At 39.1% G+C, this 17,731-nt stretch overlaps 1 protein-coding gene across 1 annotated transcript in view; it reads right to left on the bottom strand.

Annotated features, from left to right (window-relative positions):
* The window catches only part of prkceb (protein kinase C, epsilon b), a 94,555-nt gene that overhangs the window by 59,824 nt on the left and 17,000 nt on the right, over positions 1-17,731 (bottom strand). Inside the window, exon 2 of the mRNA XM_026224453.1 lies at positions 11,167-11,230. Coding sequence (XP_026080238.1) covers positions 11,167-11,230 — 64 coding nt within the window. The remainder of the gene's footprint in view (positions 1-11,166; positions 11,231-17,731) is intronic.

The following is a 17,731-nucleotide window of genomic DNA, read 5'->3' on the forward strand; positions in this document are numbered from 1 at the left end:
AGATTTTTGATTGTTAAGTACTGTATTGAATGTATTGCTTATTGTTAATTAATTTTAGTTAATGTATTAATTTACATTAACAAATGGGACTTTATTGTAAGGTTTCAAACACACACACACACACACACACATCCTATTTCCATGGACTTGGATTGCACTGTTTAAACCTAATAAATTTAGTGATGCCATTTTATCAGTCATACATAAATAAAACAGCTAAAAACCAGATATGATTTCTGTAATATACTAAATGTGATTTAAAATACAAAATATCCAGGTTTATGTATTTATCATAAATAAACCTATTTTTAACTAATAGATAGATAGATGGATGGATGAACATTTACATAGTTTTTACCTAAATAAAATGTATTGTTTTCACAATGAATAGATTTATGCTGATTTCAGGCTTTTTGAATAAATGCAATAAAATCAAACCAATGCAAAGAGTTAATAATAACCTATGCCAATTTGTGCAAAAATGTTTCTTAACATATATGCATCACATTACGTTTAATCTCCATCTCCTTCCCAAATGGACGGAAATCTGATATGCAATTTAAATATATAAATCTTAAATCTAGGCCCAAATATTTTAAATCTAAAGCTTTGACTCTATTTACCCTATTTGTGGTAGATACTTAAGCTAGTCTGGATCACCCCATTAATGACCTCCATGATACTCCAATCCAATTCAATCTGTGTCCCTCGGCCAAACAGAACAGCACCACTCCGCATGTGTGTGTGTGTGTGTGTGTCAAGTCCAGAGCTCTGTGATCTTCAAAAGCTTCTACAACATTACGGATTAGTCTGAAGACTAGGTTTTGTTCACTGTTTTGCCTCCTGTCATAACTGATTCATCAGCTGCCGAGTCTCAGTGGTTGTGCTCGGGTGACTCCCGGCCAGCGACTCAAAGAACAACTGTTACTCGAGTGCTAACACTCAACATCTTAACTAGTAGTAGTGCTTCAGGACCCAGATTTTACACTGCACATAAAATATAGTACCAACAGTTTTATCATACAAACACTAACAAAAGTGCTTTAAAAATGCCTATATACTGTATATTAAAATTCAGTAAAAATAGTGGTATTGGGAAATGTTATTACAATTTAAATTAGTAATATTTTTAATGAATACAATTTAAAATATTTTCAGTTTGAATATATTTTAAAATGTAATATATTCCTGTGATGCAAAGTTGAATTTCCAGCATCCTTACTCCAGTTTTCAGTGTCGCCTGATCCTTCAGAAATTATTCTAACAGGATGATTTGATGCTCAAGAAACATTTATTTATTTATTTATTAACAATGAAAACAGTTGAACTGCTTCATAATTTTGTGGAAACCGTGATACATTTTTTTTGAGGATTTTTTTTTGATGAATATAAAGTTCATAATAACAGAAATATACTGTTACTTTTGATTCATTTAATGCACCCTTGCTGCATAAAAGTAGTGTATTGGTAGCATGTATCTACTTATATTGTTTTCCAAACCCTGCAAGGTTATAGGTTTAGCAGCATTTTATTCTTTGCATTCAGTGTTTTTTCACTGTTTGTGACCCTATTAGAACAGACGTACAATCCATTTTGGGGCTATGACCTAAAAACTTAAAACCACAGCACTAACGTGTCGATATGCATATATACTTTTAGACGCTGGCAAGCCACTTCAAAAAAAAAAATGTTCACATGTTCTACATGTTCACACTTGCTTTGCTTGACAAAAAACATTCACAAACACTCCACACAGTTGTTCAAACACATTCCAGGTGTCCTAAAGTTCTTCTAAAAAAGGCAGATTAATAAAGTAATTTCTTCAACTGGCAACTGACTTAATAAAGGTTTCATCAAATCATTTTTTAACATGTATAAAGACACTTACAGAGTCATACAAAGATCAGAAACAAAGAGGCATTACTCACAATCAAAGTTATGAGGAAAAGACAGCATGTGTTGGATAGAAAACAAAATATAGAGTTTCATCCAGAAACTGTTTAATTATGTGTCAATGTATAAGTTACATTTTTACTTGTTGTTGTTTTTACTCTCTAAAAAAGTAACTTATTATGTTACTTTTTAGGGAAAGTAATGCGTTACATTTTTATTATGAGCAGGGCTTTATTGTTTTTAATATAATAAGTTCTATTTATAGCAAATGAAAAAGCCTTTTCATATCAAAAAAGTGTAATAAACATACCCATGTCATTATACAAAGTTGTGTCCTGATATGTCACAAAAACATGCCCACACACACACACAAGATTTTCAGAATGTTGATAACAAGAATATTGGTAACAAGTCAGTTTTGGTTACCATCAGGCTTGCCAAGCTAGCAGTTTTCATTCAGAATTTTGCTATGAACTATGCTTAAACTTGCCGCAGGTTGATTTTATTTTTTACCCTCTGGTTAAAGGTTTGATATATTGCATGAAGTGCAGTTGACTCAAATGCTTGTACTGAAATAATCTATTCTATAATCTACCAATGATAAGACTGTGCGAGATGTTAAGTTTTGTGAGAAAGAGGCACTAGCAGTCTTACAGCTCCTGTGAAAGCTTCTTTAAGATAACTTGTCTTTATGATTACTTTATAATGATTTTCAAGTTATAATTGCATGTATGGAAAAACAGTGACTGTATATTTTAAGTATTGGGGCTAATTTTTGGCAACAGAGCTAGATGTCTTACACAGACATGTCAACCTTGGTTACCTTTAACTTCCACTATAAAGGCAAAGAAAAAAGAAAAAGAAACATTTTTGAAGCATCATACAACACATATGCTAGCTAATCAAGTCAATCAGTACAAGTAAAAAGTATACAAGAAAAAAATTTGATGGTGCACTTACAGTACATTCATACTATTATGGTGACATAATTTGTGTGTAACAATTCACAAAATTCACGGTTCAGTCCAGTTCGATATGTTTCAGTGGTGTTACGGTTCTGAACATATTCAATACAGCAAAAATAAAATAAATGCCAGAAAAATTTATTTGATTTTTATCATAAAGTATGATCTTTTTCTTTTTTTTACTTTTGTGCCGAACAAGAGTCGCATCTCAGATCAGCGGCATGAGTCGGATTTTATTTCTCACGTGCGGAGAGTCGAGCTTACTAGTGAAGTGAGAAAGACAAGAATTTAGTGAAAGATTTAGCCTAGAAATGGAATACAAAATTGCCTGCTTTAAAAATATTTTAGACTTTGGAAGGTCTTTTGGCTTTTGCCGTTTTTCTAAGATTATTTTTTTATGACATTCCTTATTTATTTGGTTACAACATGTTTGCTAATCATGTTTGAATGTTTTATAATTAATTTGAATTTTGTGTAAGATATTCTTTTTTTTTTATATTAGGCCTGTAGCATGGTGTATGTGTATTCGTTTTGTTAATAAATTAAACATTCTATGTTTAATATAAGTGTCACGGTTTGCGCTGCCGGAAGGAACACGGAGCCGAGGATAAACGAAATAAGGTTTTATTATCTAACATAGGAGTTATCCAAACATGGATCACGGAGGAAGACACACGTAAGTAGCTCGTGAGTATCAAGTGAGGAGACCCGACCAAACAGAACTGAAAGGACAAGGCTTATGTACAAAAGGATAATGGGGAAACACAGGTGGATGGAATTACTAAATTAACAGGGACATGGAACACATGAGGAATAGAATAGACACACCTGGAAGCTAATCAAACCAAACACGGAAGACAGAAACTGGGTCACAGGGGCAAAAACACACTAAATGAGTCCAGGTGTGACAGTACTCCCCCCTCCCGGTAGGTGCGTCCTCGCACCGTAGAAACAACCGAGGGAGGCGTGGGTGGGAACTTGGGAGGAGGTTCCGGTGGAGGACGGACTCCCAGGAGGGGGCCAGCAGACAGGGACCACGGAGGAAGGAGCCAGGGAGGAGACAGGAGCAGGAGGAGCCAGATAGTCCACCAGAGACCAGCCAGGACGGAGATCCAAGGTGGAGTCGACGGCGGGAGGAGCCATTGTGAAGGAGGGGTCAACGACACCAGGGGGCCGACAGGCAGAGACTGCACCGTTGGGTGAGGAGCCCAAGATGTTGCAGCACAGCCGCAGAGCCAGGGTGACGTTGAGGATCCGGAGGGCCTAGGTGGAGCAGAAGGCTCAGGCGACCAAGGCGGAGGCGGGGTCCTGGCAGACCGCTGTGGAGCCGGAGCGACCGAGGATGGAGGTGGAACCGGAGGGAAGGAGGAGCCTGACAGAGCCGGAGGGATGGAGTGACGAGGTGGAACCAGAGGAGTGGAGTCCCGAGGCGGCGGATGGTCGACGACTGACCAAGGTGGAGCCGGAGGGACGAGGGAGCCCGGTGGAGCAGGTGGGATGACAGGCCACGGTGGAGACGAGGGAGCTAAGAGCCAAGGCGGAGCCGCTGGGTCGAAGGACCGAGGAGGAGTCCAGGGCTCGGAGGCTGGAGGCGGAGACAGGGCCTTAACGCGCCAAGGCAGAGCTGGAGACTGGCAGTCCAGTGGCGAACCATCGCGCCCCGATGGCGCGGACTGAGGGTGAGCTGCGGGACTGACTAGCACCAGCAGGGATGGCGAGGAACTGGCTGGTCTAGGATGAGGACAGAGAGGAAGGATGGGAGGAAGGACAGGAGGATCAGGGCTGGACGGAACCAGCGAAAGTGGAGTAGAGGGACCAGCAGGTTTGGGAGGAGGTGGGAGGGAATACAGGAGACACAGAAGGTTCAGGGCTGGGCGGAACCAGCGGAGACACAGAAGGTTCAGGGCTGGGCGGAACCAGCGGAGACACAGAAGATTCAGGACTGGGTGGAACCAGTGGAGACACAGAAGATTCAGGGCTGGGCGGAACCAGCGGAGACACAGAAGATTCAAGGCTGGGCGGAACCAGCGGAGACACAGAAGATTCAGGGCTGGGCGGAACCAGCGGAGAAACAGAAAACTCAGGGCTGGGCGGAACCAGCGGAAATGGAGCAGAGGAAATGACTGGAGGAGGTAGGAGTGGGAGACTGAGAGGGTATACAGGGGAGTCAGGGCTGGACGGAACCAGCGGAGAAACAGGAATATTAGGGATTACCTCCATAGACCAGTCCATCAGATCCAGAACTTGCTCCATATGACTTTCAGAGACTGCATACAGCTCACCCTCAGTCGCAGGAGTGTGGGCAGGGCTTTCCTCCACGCCCTCGATCTCCACGAGGACTCCCACGATGCACGGTGTTGCCGGCTCACACACCTGGTCAGTCGCGCTCTCGAGATCCGGCTCCCTGTCGGTGAATGGCTCGGGCTCTGCGGCTGCGGTTGGCTCTGGCTCCGTGTGGCGGGGTGGTGGCTGGCTGGTCTCTGGGTCGGGAGTGGGACTGGCGAGATCCTCTATGGGGCAGACGGTGAAAGGTGAGCCATTTCTCGCCAGAGTCCACTCCACGAATGCGGCGAAATCCTCCCGAGGACCATCTTCGGGCGACAACGCTCTGCACTTGGAGTTCAGGCTGGTGTTGTAGAAGGTGCAGAGCGCGTGGTCCGGGTAGCTGGTGGCATTAGCTAATTGAAGAAACTGTCTGGTATGGTCCTCGAGAGAACGTCCTTCCTGCTTCAGCAGGAGGATGAGGAATTCGGGACGATAGAGGGGATCCATAGAAACTAAGAAAAGTAAAGACTGTGAAAAAACGAAAGCAAAACGGAGGGAAAACCACGCAGTTTTAAACTTTCTTTTTTTTGGTCGGGTCTTCTGTCACGGTTTGCGCTGCCGGAAGGAACACGGAGCCGAGGATAAACGAAATAAGGTTTTATTATCTAACATAGGAGTTATCCAAACATGGATCACGGAGGAAGACACACGTAAGTAGCTCGTGAGTATCAAGTGAGGAGACCCGATCAAACAGAACTGAAAGGACAAGGCTTATGTACAAAAGGATAATGGGGAAACACAGGTGGATGGAATTACTAAATTAACAGGGACATGGAACACATGAGGAATAGAATAGACACACCTGGAAGCTAATCAAACCAAACACGGAAGACAGAAACTGGGTCACAGGGGCAAAAACACACTAAATGAGTCCAGGTGTGACAATAAGTGATTCCCTGTCGATACTTTACTTGCACTGCATCTTGATAAGACGCAATGCGAAAAAGCCTTTTTTCTCCTTAACTGAAGATTTTTTTTAAATAACACAGTGAAACTGCACAGCTATTTGTTCGTGCAGTGTATAAAAAATTAAGCAATGGCTTGGCAGTGGAGTTGCATGAGGCTATGGCAATAAAGCCTGCCAAAGCTCCCTTTTTAGCTGCCATCCGGCGATTCTGAAAGAGTCCAAGGATGGATTGGCCCATGACTGGCCCATCCTCCTTCTTTATGCATTTCCCCCGATAGCCCTGATCCCACAGATGATCAGTTGAATTAGGAAACAAAAACACAAGGTTCCCCTGGTGGCCCATCTCTGGATGAACCAGCTGTCCTATCAGAGCTGACTCAGCTGATGGTAATGGACACTTGACCCATTCCATTGAGACGAGATCTCCTCTCTCGTGCGAACGGGACAATATGGCAACTTCGACCCAATCTGTGGGCACTACACCTCTGGCCACTTGACAGGAGTTTTAAGCCTCCCAAAGCGAGTCTTAAACACAACTTCGGATGCTAGAGCCCTGTCTACAAGATGTCTCTATGTCCTAAAGTGGTCTATTTTTTCCCGCTTGGTGCCTAAACTGCTGCAAAAGAGCCTCATACTTCTGATCTGTCAGAGATGTTTTCATTCCTGCAAGAGCTGCTGGATACGAGATGCTCCCCATCCTAACTCAAACTCTATGTGGCAGCTATAGCGGCCTCTCATGCCCCTATTGCAGGCCAATTTGTGGGCATAGACAGCACGGTTATACGCTTCTAAGGGGTGCCAGGAGACTGAATCCGCCTCATCCCCCAACCATCCCTTCATGGGATCTGACCATTGTGCTGAGGGCCTTGAAGGGACCGCTACAGTTTACCAACATTCGGTTACTTTTGCTGAAGACTGCTCTGTTTATGGCACTAGCATCAGTAAAGTGAACAGGGGACCTGTATGTGCTCTCCATCACCAAGGCATGGTTGTGTATCAAAAGTACACTCCACTCCATTCAGAGCACAGGTCATTATGCTCTCTGTGCTTCCTCTTTCTAAAGAGGACAGAGAGTTATCTCTGCTCTGCCCTGTCAGAGCTCTGAGAATTTATATTGAGCATTCCGCCTCTTATAGACAGTCGGAATAATTATTTGTCATCTTCGGTAACCGCAACAAAGGGCATCCGGTTATGAAGCAATCACTCTATAGATGGATGCTTTCTTGTTAGCATACTCTTCCTTGGGCTTTCAATGTCCCATCGGAGTAGTGGCTCATTCCACCAGAGGCATTGCCTAGTTTTGGGCATGGTCCAGCGGTCTGTCTATTGCGGATATCTGTGAGGTGGCCAACTGGGCCTCGCTTTCCACATTCACAAGGTCATATAACCTGTAGGTTCTGGTCTACTTGTGGTGAACGGCCACTTATATAGCCAGATGCCCCTCCCAATCTGGCAGGCTTTGGCATGCTTTGTCAGTTTGTTCGTTTTTTTTTTTTTTTTTTTTTTTTTTTACTGCGTGATTGAAAAGAAGGCTTCAGTTCAGGAGAAAAAAGGCTTTTTCTCATAGCGTCATAGCAAGATGCAGTACTCATCGAGTTTCTCAGGGAACCGAGATTATGGTAGTAACAGAGTATTTTTTTTTTTTTTTTTTTTTTTTTATATCCATGTCATGAACCCTTTATTGCAAAGTGTAACAGGTCTGGAAGTGCAGTAATATTTGGCGAAATCTACAAGCCTGTGGGTTTCTGATGTGAGCGCCAGACTCCCAGGTTCCTCTGCTATAAAAACCCTTGCACTAGACCCACAGTTTGACCTTTTATTCACTTCAGTACTGCTGAGCACGATGGATGCCTTGGGACTAGTAATTACAAATCAATTCAAACCATTAGGCTCAAAACCCAAAATCAGCCAAAGCCGCCTGCCCATTTGATCAGAAGAACCAGTGCCAATTTGGAGCTGACGCATACACAGATCAGATTTACACTTGCAAACAGCACTGGAAAACAGACAGCAGAATAGCATCTGAAAAACTCATGATGCACAACACACTTCAAAGGCCTATTAACCATGACGTTCAGATGCAATGGGAAAATGCACTGACTGTTTTTTCTTTAATATTTGTTGTGGCTTATAATCAATATCTATAACATCAGACCAGACTCAGAAAAATTAACTGCAGTTTTGCAGCTGCTGATAAGCTCATCTTCTCTGCCACTCTTTCATGAGTCATCCAATTTTCATGCAAAGGAAATGTTAAGTATTCACTTCCTGATGCAAACGGTGATTAAACACAATGAACTATCATCATGTAGACTGTTTCTCAGTACTGAGAGTGAAATGAGTGAGTGTCCAATTAAAACCATCTGAAACAGTGACAGTGTGACACAGAAACCCAACGCTAACTTCCTGACCTGTTCCTGAAAAGTTGCAGCTAATGCAGAGTTGCATTGCATTTACAGTAGCTCTCAATTCTAATCCATTGAACTGTACACAAACACATACAATTCAAAGTATACTTTAGGTTTTACAATGAGTTCCACCAAAATGTCAAAAAGCTTGTTCACCTTTCTTATAAGACCAGCTTTGAGTGAGTTTCTGTTTGTTGCAGGCTGGTTTAGCTAGTTAGCATGAGCCTGTTAGCCATTGGCAAGGCAAGGCAAGATAAGTTTATTTATATAGCACATTTCATACACAATGGTAATTTAAAGTGCTTAACATAAGAGAAAGTAAAATAATCCAAAAATGGAATGAATTTAAAACAGTTAAAAATAGAAAATGATTTTACATAAAATACAGTGAATACGTAAAATACAATGTAATCGGTTCGGACTTCGCACAGTGTTCATTCAATAAATGCACAGCTAAACAGATGAGTTTTGTGTCTAGATTTAAATGTAACTAGTGTTTTAGCACATCTGATCTCTTCTGGAAGCTGATTCCAACTGCGGGCAGCATAGTAACTAAAGGAGGACTCCCCTTGTTTTGTGTGAACCCTTGGTATTTCTAACAGACTCGATCCTAATGGTGTGAGTGCTCTGTTAAGTTTATATTCAGTGAACATATCTGCAATATATAATCCTAAATGTAACTGGAAGCCAGTGTGAGGACCTGAGGACTGGTGTGATATGATCAGATTTTCTGGTTCTAGTCAGAATCCTGGCAGCAGTGTTCTGGATGAGCTGCAGTAGACAATAGTCAACCCTGCTGGTGATAAAGGCATGAACAAGTTTCTCCAAGTCTTGGCTGGAAACAAAACATCTAATTCTTGCAATGTTTTTTTTAGATGATAGTATGCTGATTTAGTTACTGCTTTGACATGACTACTGAAACTAAGGTCTGTCTCCAGAATCACACAAAGATTCCTGACTTGATTTTTAGTTGTTAGACCCCTAGAGTCAAGGTATGCATTCACCTTTAAAACTTCATCTTTGTTTCCAGATGCAATAACCTTAGTTTTTTTCTACTTGTTTAACTGAAGAAAGTTCTGGCATCCAACTATTTCACCAATACATTGGCAGAGGGAGTCAATGGGGCTGTAGTCATTTGGAGATAAAGCTAGGTAAATCTGGGTATCATCAGCATACCGGTGATAGGCAAGTTGTTTTTACACCAATGTTTTGATTTTACCTCACCAATGTAGTCAAATTATGTTTCTCATTTAGAAGGCATTGAAAAAAGCTGTGTATTCTGACAAATTAAACTCTTCAGTAATGAACATCCATATTACATAATGTTTTGTGTGTGTGTGTGAGTGTGTGGATTTTTCACTGCACTATTGTTTTTTCCTGTTGGTTTCACTGTGTGAGTAGTAGCTAATCTAATGCCATTAAAAAAATTAAGGGAATTTTTTAACCACTGCCAAATTTACACTATAAAAATGGCACAGAAGTCTTTCTGAACAGCTCAGAGGTGGATAAAAAGCATTTACATTACACTGCACTTACCTTGATACTAGGGCTGACCCAGGTAACAGTTTAGGTTATAAAAACGCTGTAGGCATTCTTAGAATGTTCATCACGTAAAAATAACATAAGGATGTTCTAAGAAGGCTGATCTCAGAACAACTGTTAGCTGGGAAGGCGGGTCTAAGCAGGTAAAATTCAGACTGGTTTTGACGCAGTATTGCGTCTTGACACTGAATTCTAAGCAAGCACAAACTCGAGAGTGTTAACTTGGATAATATATTGTGGCACTTGCATAACACCGCAGCTACTGCCACTGACACGAATGAATCTCTTCAGATTTATTATTAAGCCTCCTCACACTAAGCTAGCTAAGATGCTTGGTGGGCTTCCAAAACCAATATCCAAAACGCAACATATTCCATCCCAATATATTATAATTTCTTCTCACTTTTCGGAGGTATAGTATACTCCTTGAGAAATTCCTGGCTAATCGTTTGGCAAACTGCGCCATTCCACCACTGATGGTGTAGACATAACATCTGTGTAGAAACAAGGAGATGTTTGATATGCAGCATCTAGATCAGCACGAGAGACAAGTGATCATATGATCTGCCTCCAGGAGCAGGAATTGAGCCGAGAGGATGAAGGAGCTCTTGAACTGGACCATCTCTGATGTGTATCCAGGAAAGGCAGGGGTCTGATGGGAGTTGGGCCATAGGGAGTGTCAATGAGAGAGGCACTTCTGGGAGGTTATCTAGGTGGAATAAGGACACGCAGGATCTGGGTCCGATGATCGTACTCCACAGTGGCGTTTTTATCAATATACGGTATACAGCTACACTGGAGGCAACATCAAGATCAGAAAGTTGCAGCTCTTCTTATGACTTCCAGAAAGAGCAGCTGCAGAGACTTGCAAAGTCTGTCTGCATTTCACGCAATGCCATATGGTAGCAGAACTACAGCAATGTTAGCATTGAGTGTTCATTGTGTCTGTCACCAATAAAAACTTTTTATTTCAAACATCAACTGAGTATTTACTGTATTAGGCATCCAAGACATCTGTATTTCGGAGAAATCTTATATAGAGTCTAATGGTTACAAAGGGCCATGATTTATGCAATCTTTAAATGACATGTAATATGATCACACAAAGTTAACAAGACTGTCTTACCTTCACTGGATGATCCAGACAAGTCGATAATGACATAAACCTTTCCCTCTGGCTCCAAGTCTATCTGTAAGGACCATCGAACAAAAGTTTTAGCAACAGAGCAAGGGAACATTCTTAAAAATCTTCACTGGCTTCTGTACTTAAAGGGATACTCCACCATGTTTTCATATTAAACTATGTTTTTCCCTTACCTAAGACGAGTTGATACATACCTCTCTAGTCTCAGTGTGTGCACTCAATCGATTTGGCGCGCGGTGACACTTTGAAAGCACTTAGCTTAGCCCATTCATTCAATATGGGCCAAGCAGAGAAACTACCAAACACCTCCACGTTTTTCCTATTTAAATACAGTTACTCGCCTAGTGTAACTCGACCTAGGACTGTAACACACGGAATACCATGGCAAGTGCTTGTAAGCACTTCGTCTTGGCGCAGTAATATCTTCACTCGTGAAAAATCCTCTCACCGGCCCCCGCTCCCTCTAGTGAAGATATTACTGCGCCAAGACGAAGTGCTTACAAGCACTTGCCATGGTATTCCGCCACACAATATAGTTATCCATTTTACATGCTTAGAAAAGCGCAACGTTTTGTTTTGTGCTACCGTCCTAGGTCGAGTTACACTACGCGAGTAACTGTATTTAAATAGGGAAAATGTGGAGGTGTTTGGTAGCTTCTCTGCTTGGCCCATATTGAATGAATAGGCTAAGCTAAGTGCTTTCAAAATGTCACCGCGCGCCAAAGCGATTGAGTGCACGCACTGAGATGAGAGAGGTATGTATCAACTCGTCTTAGTTAAGGGAAAAACATAGTTTAATATGAATACACAGTGGAGTATCCCTTTAATGCTCTTAATGCAACCTTTTTTAAAGTCAAGTTAATGCATGCTTTCTACAATTCTATGAAAAAGCAGTAATGAGCATTAAATTAAATACATTGTTTTTTTATTGTTATTATTATTAGGTATGTCTTTTGTATGATAATTTATATTTACATTGAAATATGTTTTTGAATAATGATTTGTAAAACTGACAGAAAAAGAAACAGTGGCTAAAATATTAGTAATTGTATGGTGCTTGATAAAGTTGTATATATGTTGTACATAAATATATTTCACCAAAAACATTAGTTCTGGCTAACATTTTGGTGTTTAAATGCATTATAGATAATCTGATTAATATTTCAATATTTCACATGCCTACTGAGCAAAGTTGCACTTTGCAAGAAAATAAAATATAAATAAATAAATAATTTAAAAAAATAATAATTTACTTCAATCAAGTATTTTATTTATTTGTTTCTTGTCTAAGAAAATATATATATATATTTTTTTTTTTTTTTACTAAAGATTCAGTCATCATTTGCCACCCTCAATTTAAGCTCAAAACCGTTTGACTTTTTCCAGTGGAACAAAAGAATATATTATCAAAGAATATATTGTCAAAATGTCAAAGCTGTAATTCATGCTAAATTTTCAGCATTATTACTCCAGTCTTCAGTGTCACATGATGCTTCAAATAATCATTCTAATACGCTGATTTGTCTTTATGATCAAAAGTGATAATAAAGACATTTAAATGTTACAAAAGATTTCTATCTCAGATAAATGTGTCTACTCAGCTGTTTTCTAAATAATAATAATAATATTAAATATATCTGAGCAGCAAATCGGAATAATTTCTGAAGGATCATGTGACTGGGGTAATAATGCTAAAAATTCAATATAAAATATATTCAAATAGAAAACAGTTATTTGAAACAGTAAAAATATTTCACAATTTATTGTTTTTGCTGTACTTTGGATCAAATAAATGCAGACTTTCTTTAAAAACATAAAAAATCTTACTGTTCAAAAACCTTGATTTGTAGTGTATATATGTATGCATGTATATGCATATTTAAGCTACTGTCCCCTCAAAAAAAGAAAAAAAAAGAAAGAAAAAGACACTCTCGTGCATACTTCACATTCACATTGACTAAATAAGTGTGTGTGCTTTCCTGCTTTTTTAGGTTTGTGCACCACCTGTGGAAGCCTTACTTATGGAAATAAACAAGCACACATGGTCAAGATTAGCCGAATAAATGCTGAGTATGTGGCACCAGCAGAGGAAACAGCACAGTCTCAATGTGAACATGAGTCCTGTGAGGCTTGTGCTGAGGCTGAAATGACTGATATTAGGCCCAGTTCTCCTCTCAGCAGCTAATGACAGCATAACGGCTGTTCCATCAAAACCAGATTAAAGCAGGAAATGGAGGGAGGATGTGGGGATGAGTGGAGAGATTTGTACATGCTATGAGAGTAAAGAGAGAGAGAGACAGTAAGGATGTGTGTGGGAGTCGGGTTAGAGACGAGTCGTATCACGTTAGTGCAGTCAACACAGGTTTTACACAGGATGCACCAGTGCAAAAAAAAACAAACCCGCTTGCAAGCCCACTCACTCTTACACACGCAAAATTCACACACCCAAACCAAAAGTGCCAGTATCAAGGTTCGGTTAATTGCAATGGCTGAGATTCTCACATATTCACTAGAAACTGTCATGAAAATCAGATTTCATGAGACAAAACACTAAGTTAGTTATTAAGCTGAATACTTCAGAAATAGTACATAATACAGAAATCAAAAGTCTGGGGTTGTTCATTTTTGTTAAATATTTTGCAAGAAGTCTCTAATTCTCACCAAGGCTGCATTTATTTGATCACAATACAGTAAACACAGTAATACTGTGCAACAATTTTAAATATTTAAACAATTTACAAAAAGTGCAAGCTGAATTTTCAGCATCATTACTCCAGTCTTCAGTGTCACATGATCTTTCAGAAATCATTCTAATATGATGATTTGCTGCTCAAAAAACATTTCTATTTATTATCAATGTTTAAAATGCTTAATATATTGACAAAACCATTCTTTTCAAGGATTCTTTGATTCACAGAAAGTTCAAAGAATTTATTTGATTTATAGGATTTATTTATTTAGATTTATTTGAAATATAAACATCTTGTAACAGTGTCACTTTAGAGTAATCTAATTCATCCTTGCTAAATAAAACAAATTCATTTCTTTACAAATTTCTTAATTTCATTTCTTAACTTTTCTTTCATCATAAAGTGCATCTGTGCCAGCCTATTAGCACCTACTCCTTGAGTGAAAAGTCCCTCGAAAACAATCACATCTTAGTAAAGAATATGCAACTAAATATAGCTGTTTATGACTGCACTGCTATACTGATGCATATAAATCAAAAATAAAATATTCCTTGATTATTTTAAATAAATTGTACTGTACTTTAGTACTTGATAATTTTTTATGCAAACCACAAAAAAAAAAAAAAAAAAAACGTATTTTTTTATTTATTTTATATATATATATATTTTTTTGATAATAAAAGGTTGCTAAATTACCAAGCCCTATTTGTAAGTCATTTGTGCCTGTTCACTGAATGAATGAATGAATGAATGAATGAATCAGTCATACAATCAATCTATCAATCAGTCCTTTTACTCTACTTTGGTATGAGAGTATATGATTCATGAACTTTTTTTTTTTCTTTTTTTTTACAAGATTCTGAATAATGTAGTTACCTCCAAACAAAACTAAATATCTGTATTTTCTGCATTTTTAATAGTCTGTCTTAACTACTATTTTGAGTAATTCTGTGTTGTGACAAATGAATTAAACATACAAACATTAAATTCCTTGGTTTCTGATTTCATACAGTACGAGAACATAAAACTGAGTTTACATTAAACTCCAATCATCAAACTGCTTAAAGTACTTTTAAAAGGAGTATAGTACATAGGCGGAGCATGTGTAAAGGCCCGTTCACACCAAGAACGATAACTATAAAGATAACGATATTAGCGTCCACACCAGCGAACGATATTGTTTGTGTATTCTAAGCGGACGCGCGTCTGCTGCTTTAAATCCTCGAGCTCATTACAGCGGGACTGATTCTGATTGGTTGGCAATGTTTTTATCGTTCATCAGAAAAAAAAATCGTTCTGAAAGTGATTCCAACGATATCGTTTCGCTGTGCCTTTATTGTTATAGTTGTGGTGTGGACTCTGCTGTTATTTAATATTGAGAACTATATCTTTATCGTTATCTTTATCGTTATAGTGGTTGGTGTGAACGGGTCTTAAGGCTGGTCCCGGGGTCTTGGGGGGAAATGCCACTAAATTGCCATTTGAATAACCGTGGGAATGTTTTAATTAAATTGTAATTACATGAACTACAAATTTAGTCCCATTAAAACAGATTTTACATGACACCCATGTCTGGTTCTTCCCTAAAAGATGATGTTTGTATTTAATAGCTTTTAGTCTTACCCTGGAGTTGGTTCACCCTCTGCCTATGAGTATATAAATGTCACACCGCAGGTCATTTCAGTTTACCAGAAGTATTTCATATCAACCACCCAAAGCTGTTTGCAGAATTGATGAATATTCAAATCAAACTGAACATTTTCAAGCATACTGTGTCTTTGTAAGCCCTGGGGCTGCTGTGGGGTTTATTCACTCCCTGCATGATGGAGGATGAATGCATTAGGATTTCCTCAAATCCACTGGAGGCTTTCCAGTCAGAACATTCACGCACTGATTTACTAATCTGGGGTCAAGACACTCAGACTGCTTTATTTTAACACATTTACATTTAATACTAAACATTCGAACAGACACAGGCTCTGAGAGCACAGGTGTGTTTTTTCTAGACTTCAAGAAGATGAAATAAAGTGTTTTCCCGCTGAGGGCCTGTGGGAGAGACGAGTCGCTATGCAATACGGATCGGCTGTCGAATGCTTTCTATAATGACATGTTTGTTATCCTGAATAACCTTGTGACCTTCTCCCTTCCCCCCACTTCCTGTGATGTCACGCTCAAGAATGATCTCTGAATGTTCTCACTCTTCCAGGTGTGACAACACGCCAAATATAGCAGCTCTGGCTACAGCAACAAAGGAGATAAATGAATGTTTAAGTCTGGAAATAATGTGTGGACGTTTTTGCACATATGTGCCTATGTGCACGCATGTACTGAAGAGTAAATATTTGCATTTATATCGGTCTGAGTAAATGGGACATCTGCAGGTCAAAGAATTACAGGCTTGCTCATAAATAAGAAGCAAGCGTGGACATTTTGAGATCCAAGACAGACTTTTGTGCAATGAAAAGGTTCCTTGTATGTTAAAGGTTCTTCACAGAACCACATATGCCAATAAAGAAGTGTATCTATAAAATAATTTAAAATTATCTCCTTGCTTTATTGACTGGAGGTTACCTGTTTTTGTTTTAGCCCATTTCTAATATTCTGAAATGACCCCAGTTATGTAGCGCTTTACTGATGTATGCCAACAATTGCCCAATTTTATTTCACGTTTGACAATTTTAGCAGAAACATCCAAGACAGACAGTTTCACATTTGAGTAATAACATTTTCCTCAACGGTAAAAATCTGAAACTTCAAATGGAACAATTAGAGAACAAAGATTACAGGAAAAACAGAAAAAGCATTATCCGGGCAATTAAACTTTCTTCTGTGAAAGTTAGTATCTGGAAATTGTATGCTGTCTCTTCATCACTGAAAACATGTGACATAGTAAAGGGACCGGTTATCACTAGTTGCTTACTAGCCTGCCTATTAATAACATATCAGCTGTTTTTAATACTTATAAATCACGTATTCTGCATGACCATATTCTACATCTCTAATCCTTTCTAATAACTAACTGTAACAACTGCCTTACTAACTATTAATAAGCATCAAATTAGTTGTTTATTGAGGCAAAAGTATTAGTTCGTGGTTTTTAATAGTAAGAAGAACTGGACCTTATATTAAGCCTGCAGGTACTATATATATATATATATATATATATATATATATATATATATATATATACATTTTTTTTTTAATGTACTAATTTTTTATGTAGTTTTTTTTTTGGATTTGAAGTACACTAAAAGTGATTACAGTACTCTGTTTTTGCGTCTGTACATGTGTGTGGATAATGGTCAAAATAGGAAAAAAAGAGGACGTTTATTTCATCTCTGTCAATCATTGAGACAGAGAGAGAAACGGTCACTTTGGCCTCGACCCTAGACACTCAACCTCTGACCGTGTACATGACCTGCTCTCTTCCCTGCATATTAAAAAAAATCACACTTAAAGATTAAGTATATATATATATATATATATATATATATATATATATAGAAACTGTAAATGTATACCACAGCAATATTGGCTCAATGGTTTTGGGGCACGACTATCTTTTTTAATGACTAGTGAAAGACAGGAAGCACATTCAAATTATTCATTTTTGCAAACGAACAAACTACACTGCTGTGTAGACATGACGTGAGGGAAGAACTGGCAAAATAAGAACATGTCAGATGAGAAGAGAGAAAGAAAGCGCAGGTGAGCGAGGACAGCTGTCTGGGCAGAACACAGGCCCATGTTGTGTTTTATCTCTCGGATGACAGTGTGTTTAGCCGCTCGCGGAGTGTGTGTTCATGTGAAGGGTGATGCACACCAGATCCCTCAACCGTACCGTACACACATAAACC

This window comes from Carassius auratus, chromosome 38, assembly GCF_003368295.1.
Source record: "Carassius auratus strain Wakin chromosome 38, ASM336829v1, whole genome shotgun sequence".
Lineage (NCBI taxonomy): Eukaryota > Metazoa > Chordata > Actinopteri > Cypriniformes > Cyprinidae > Carassius > Carassius auratus.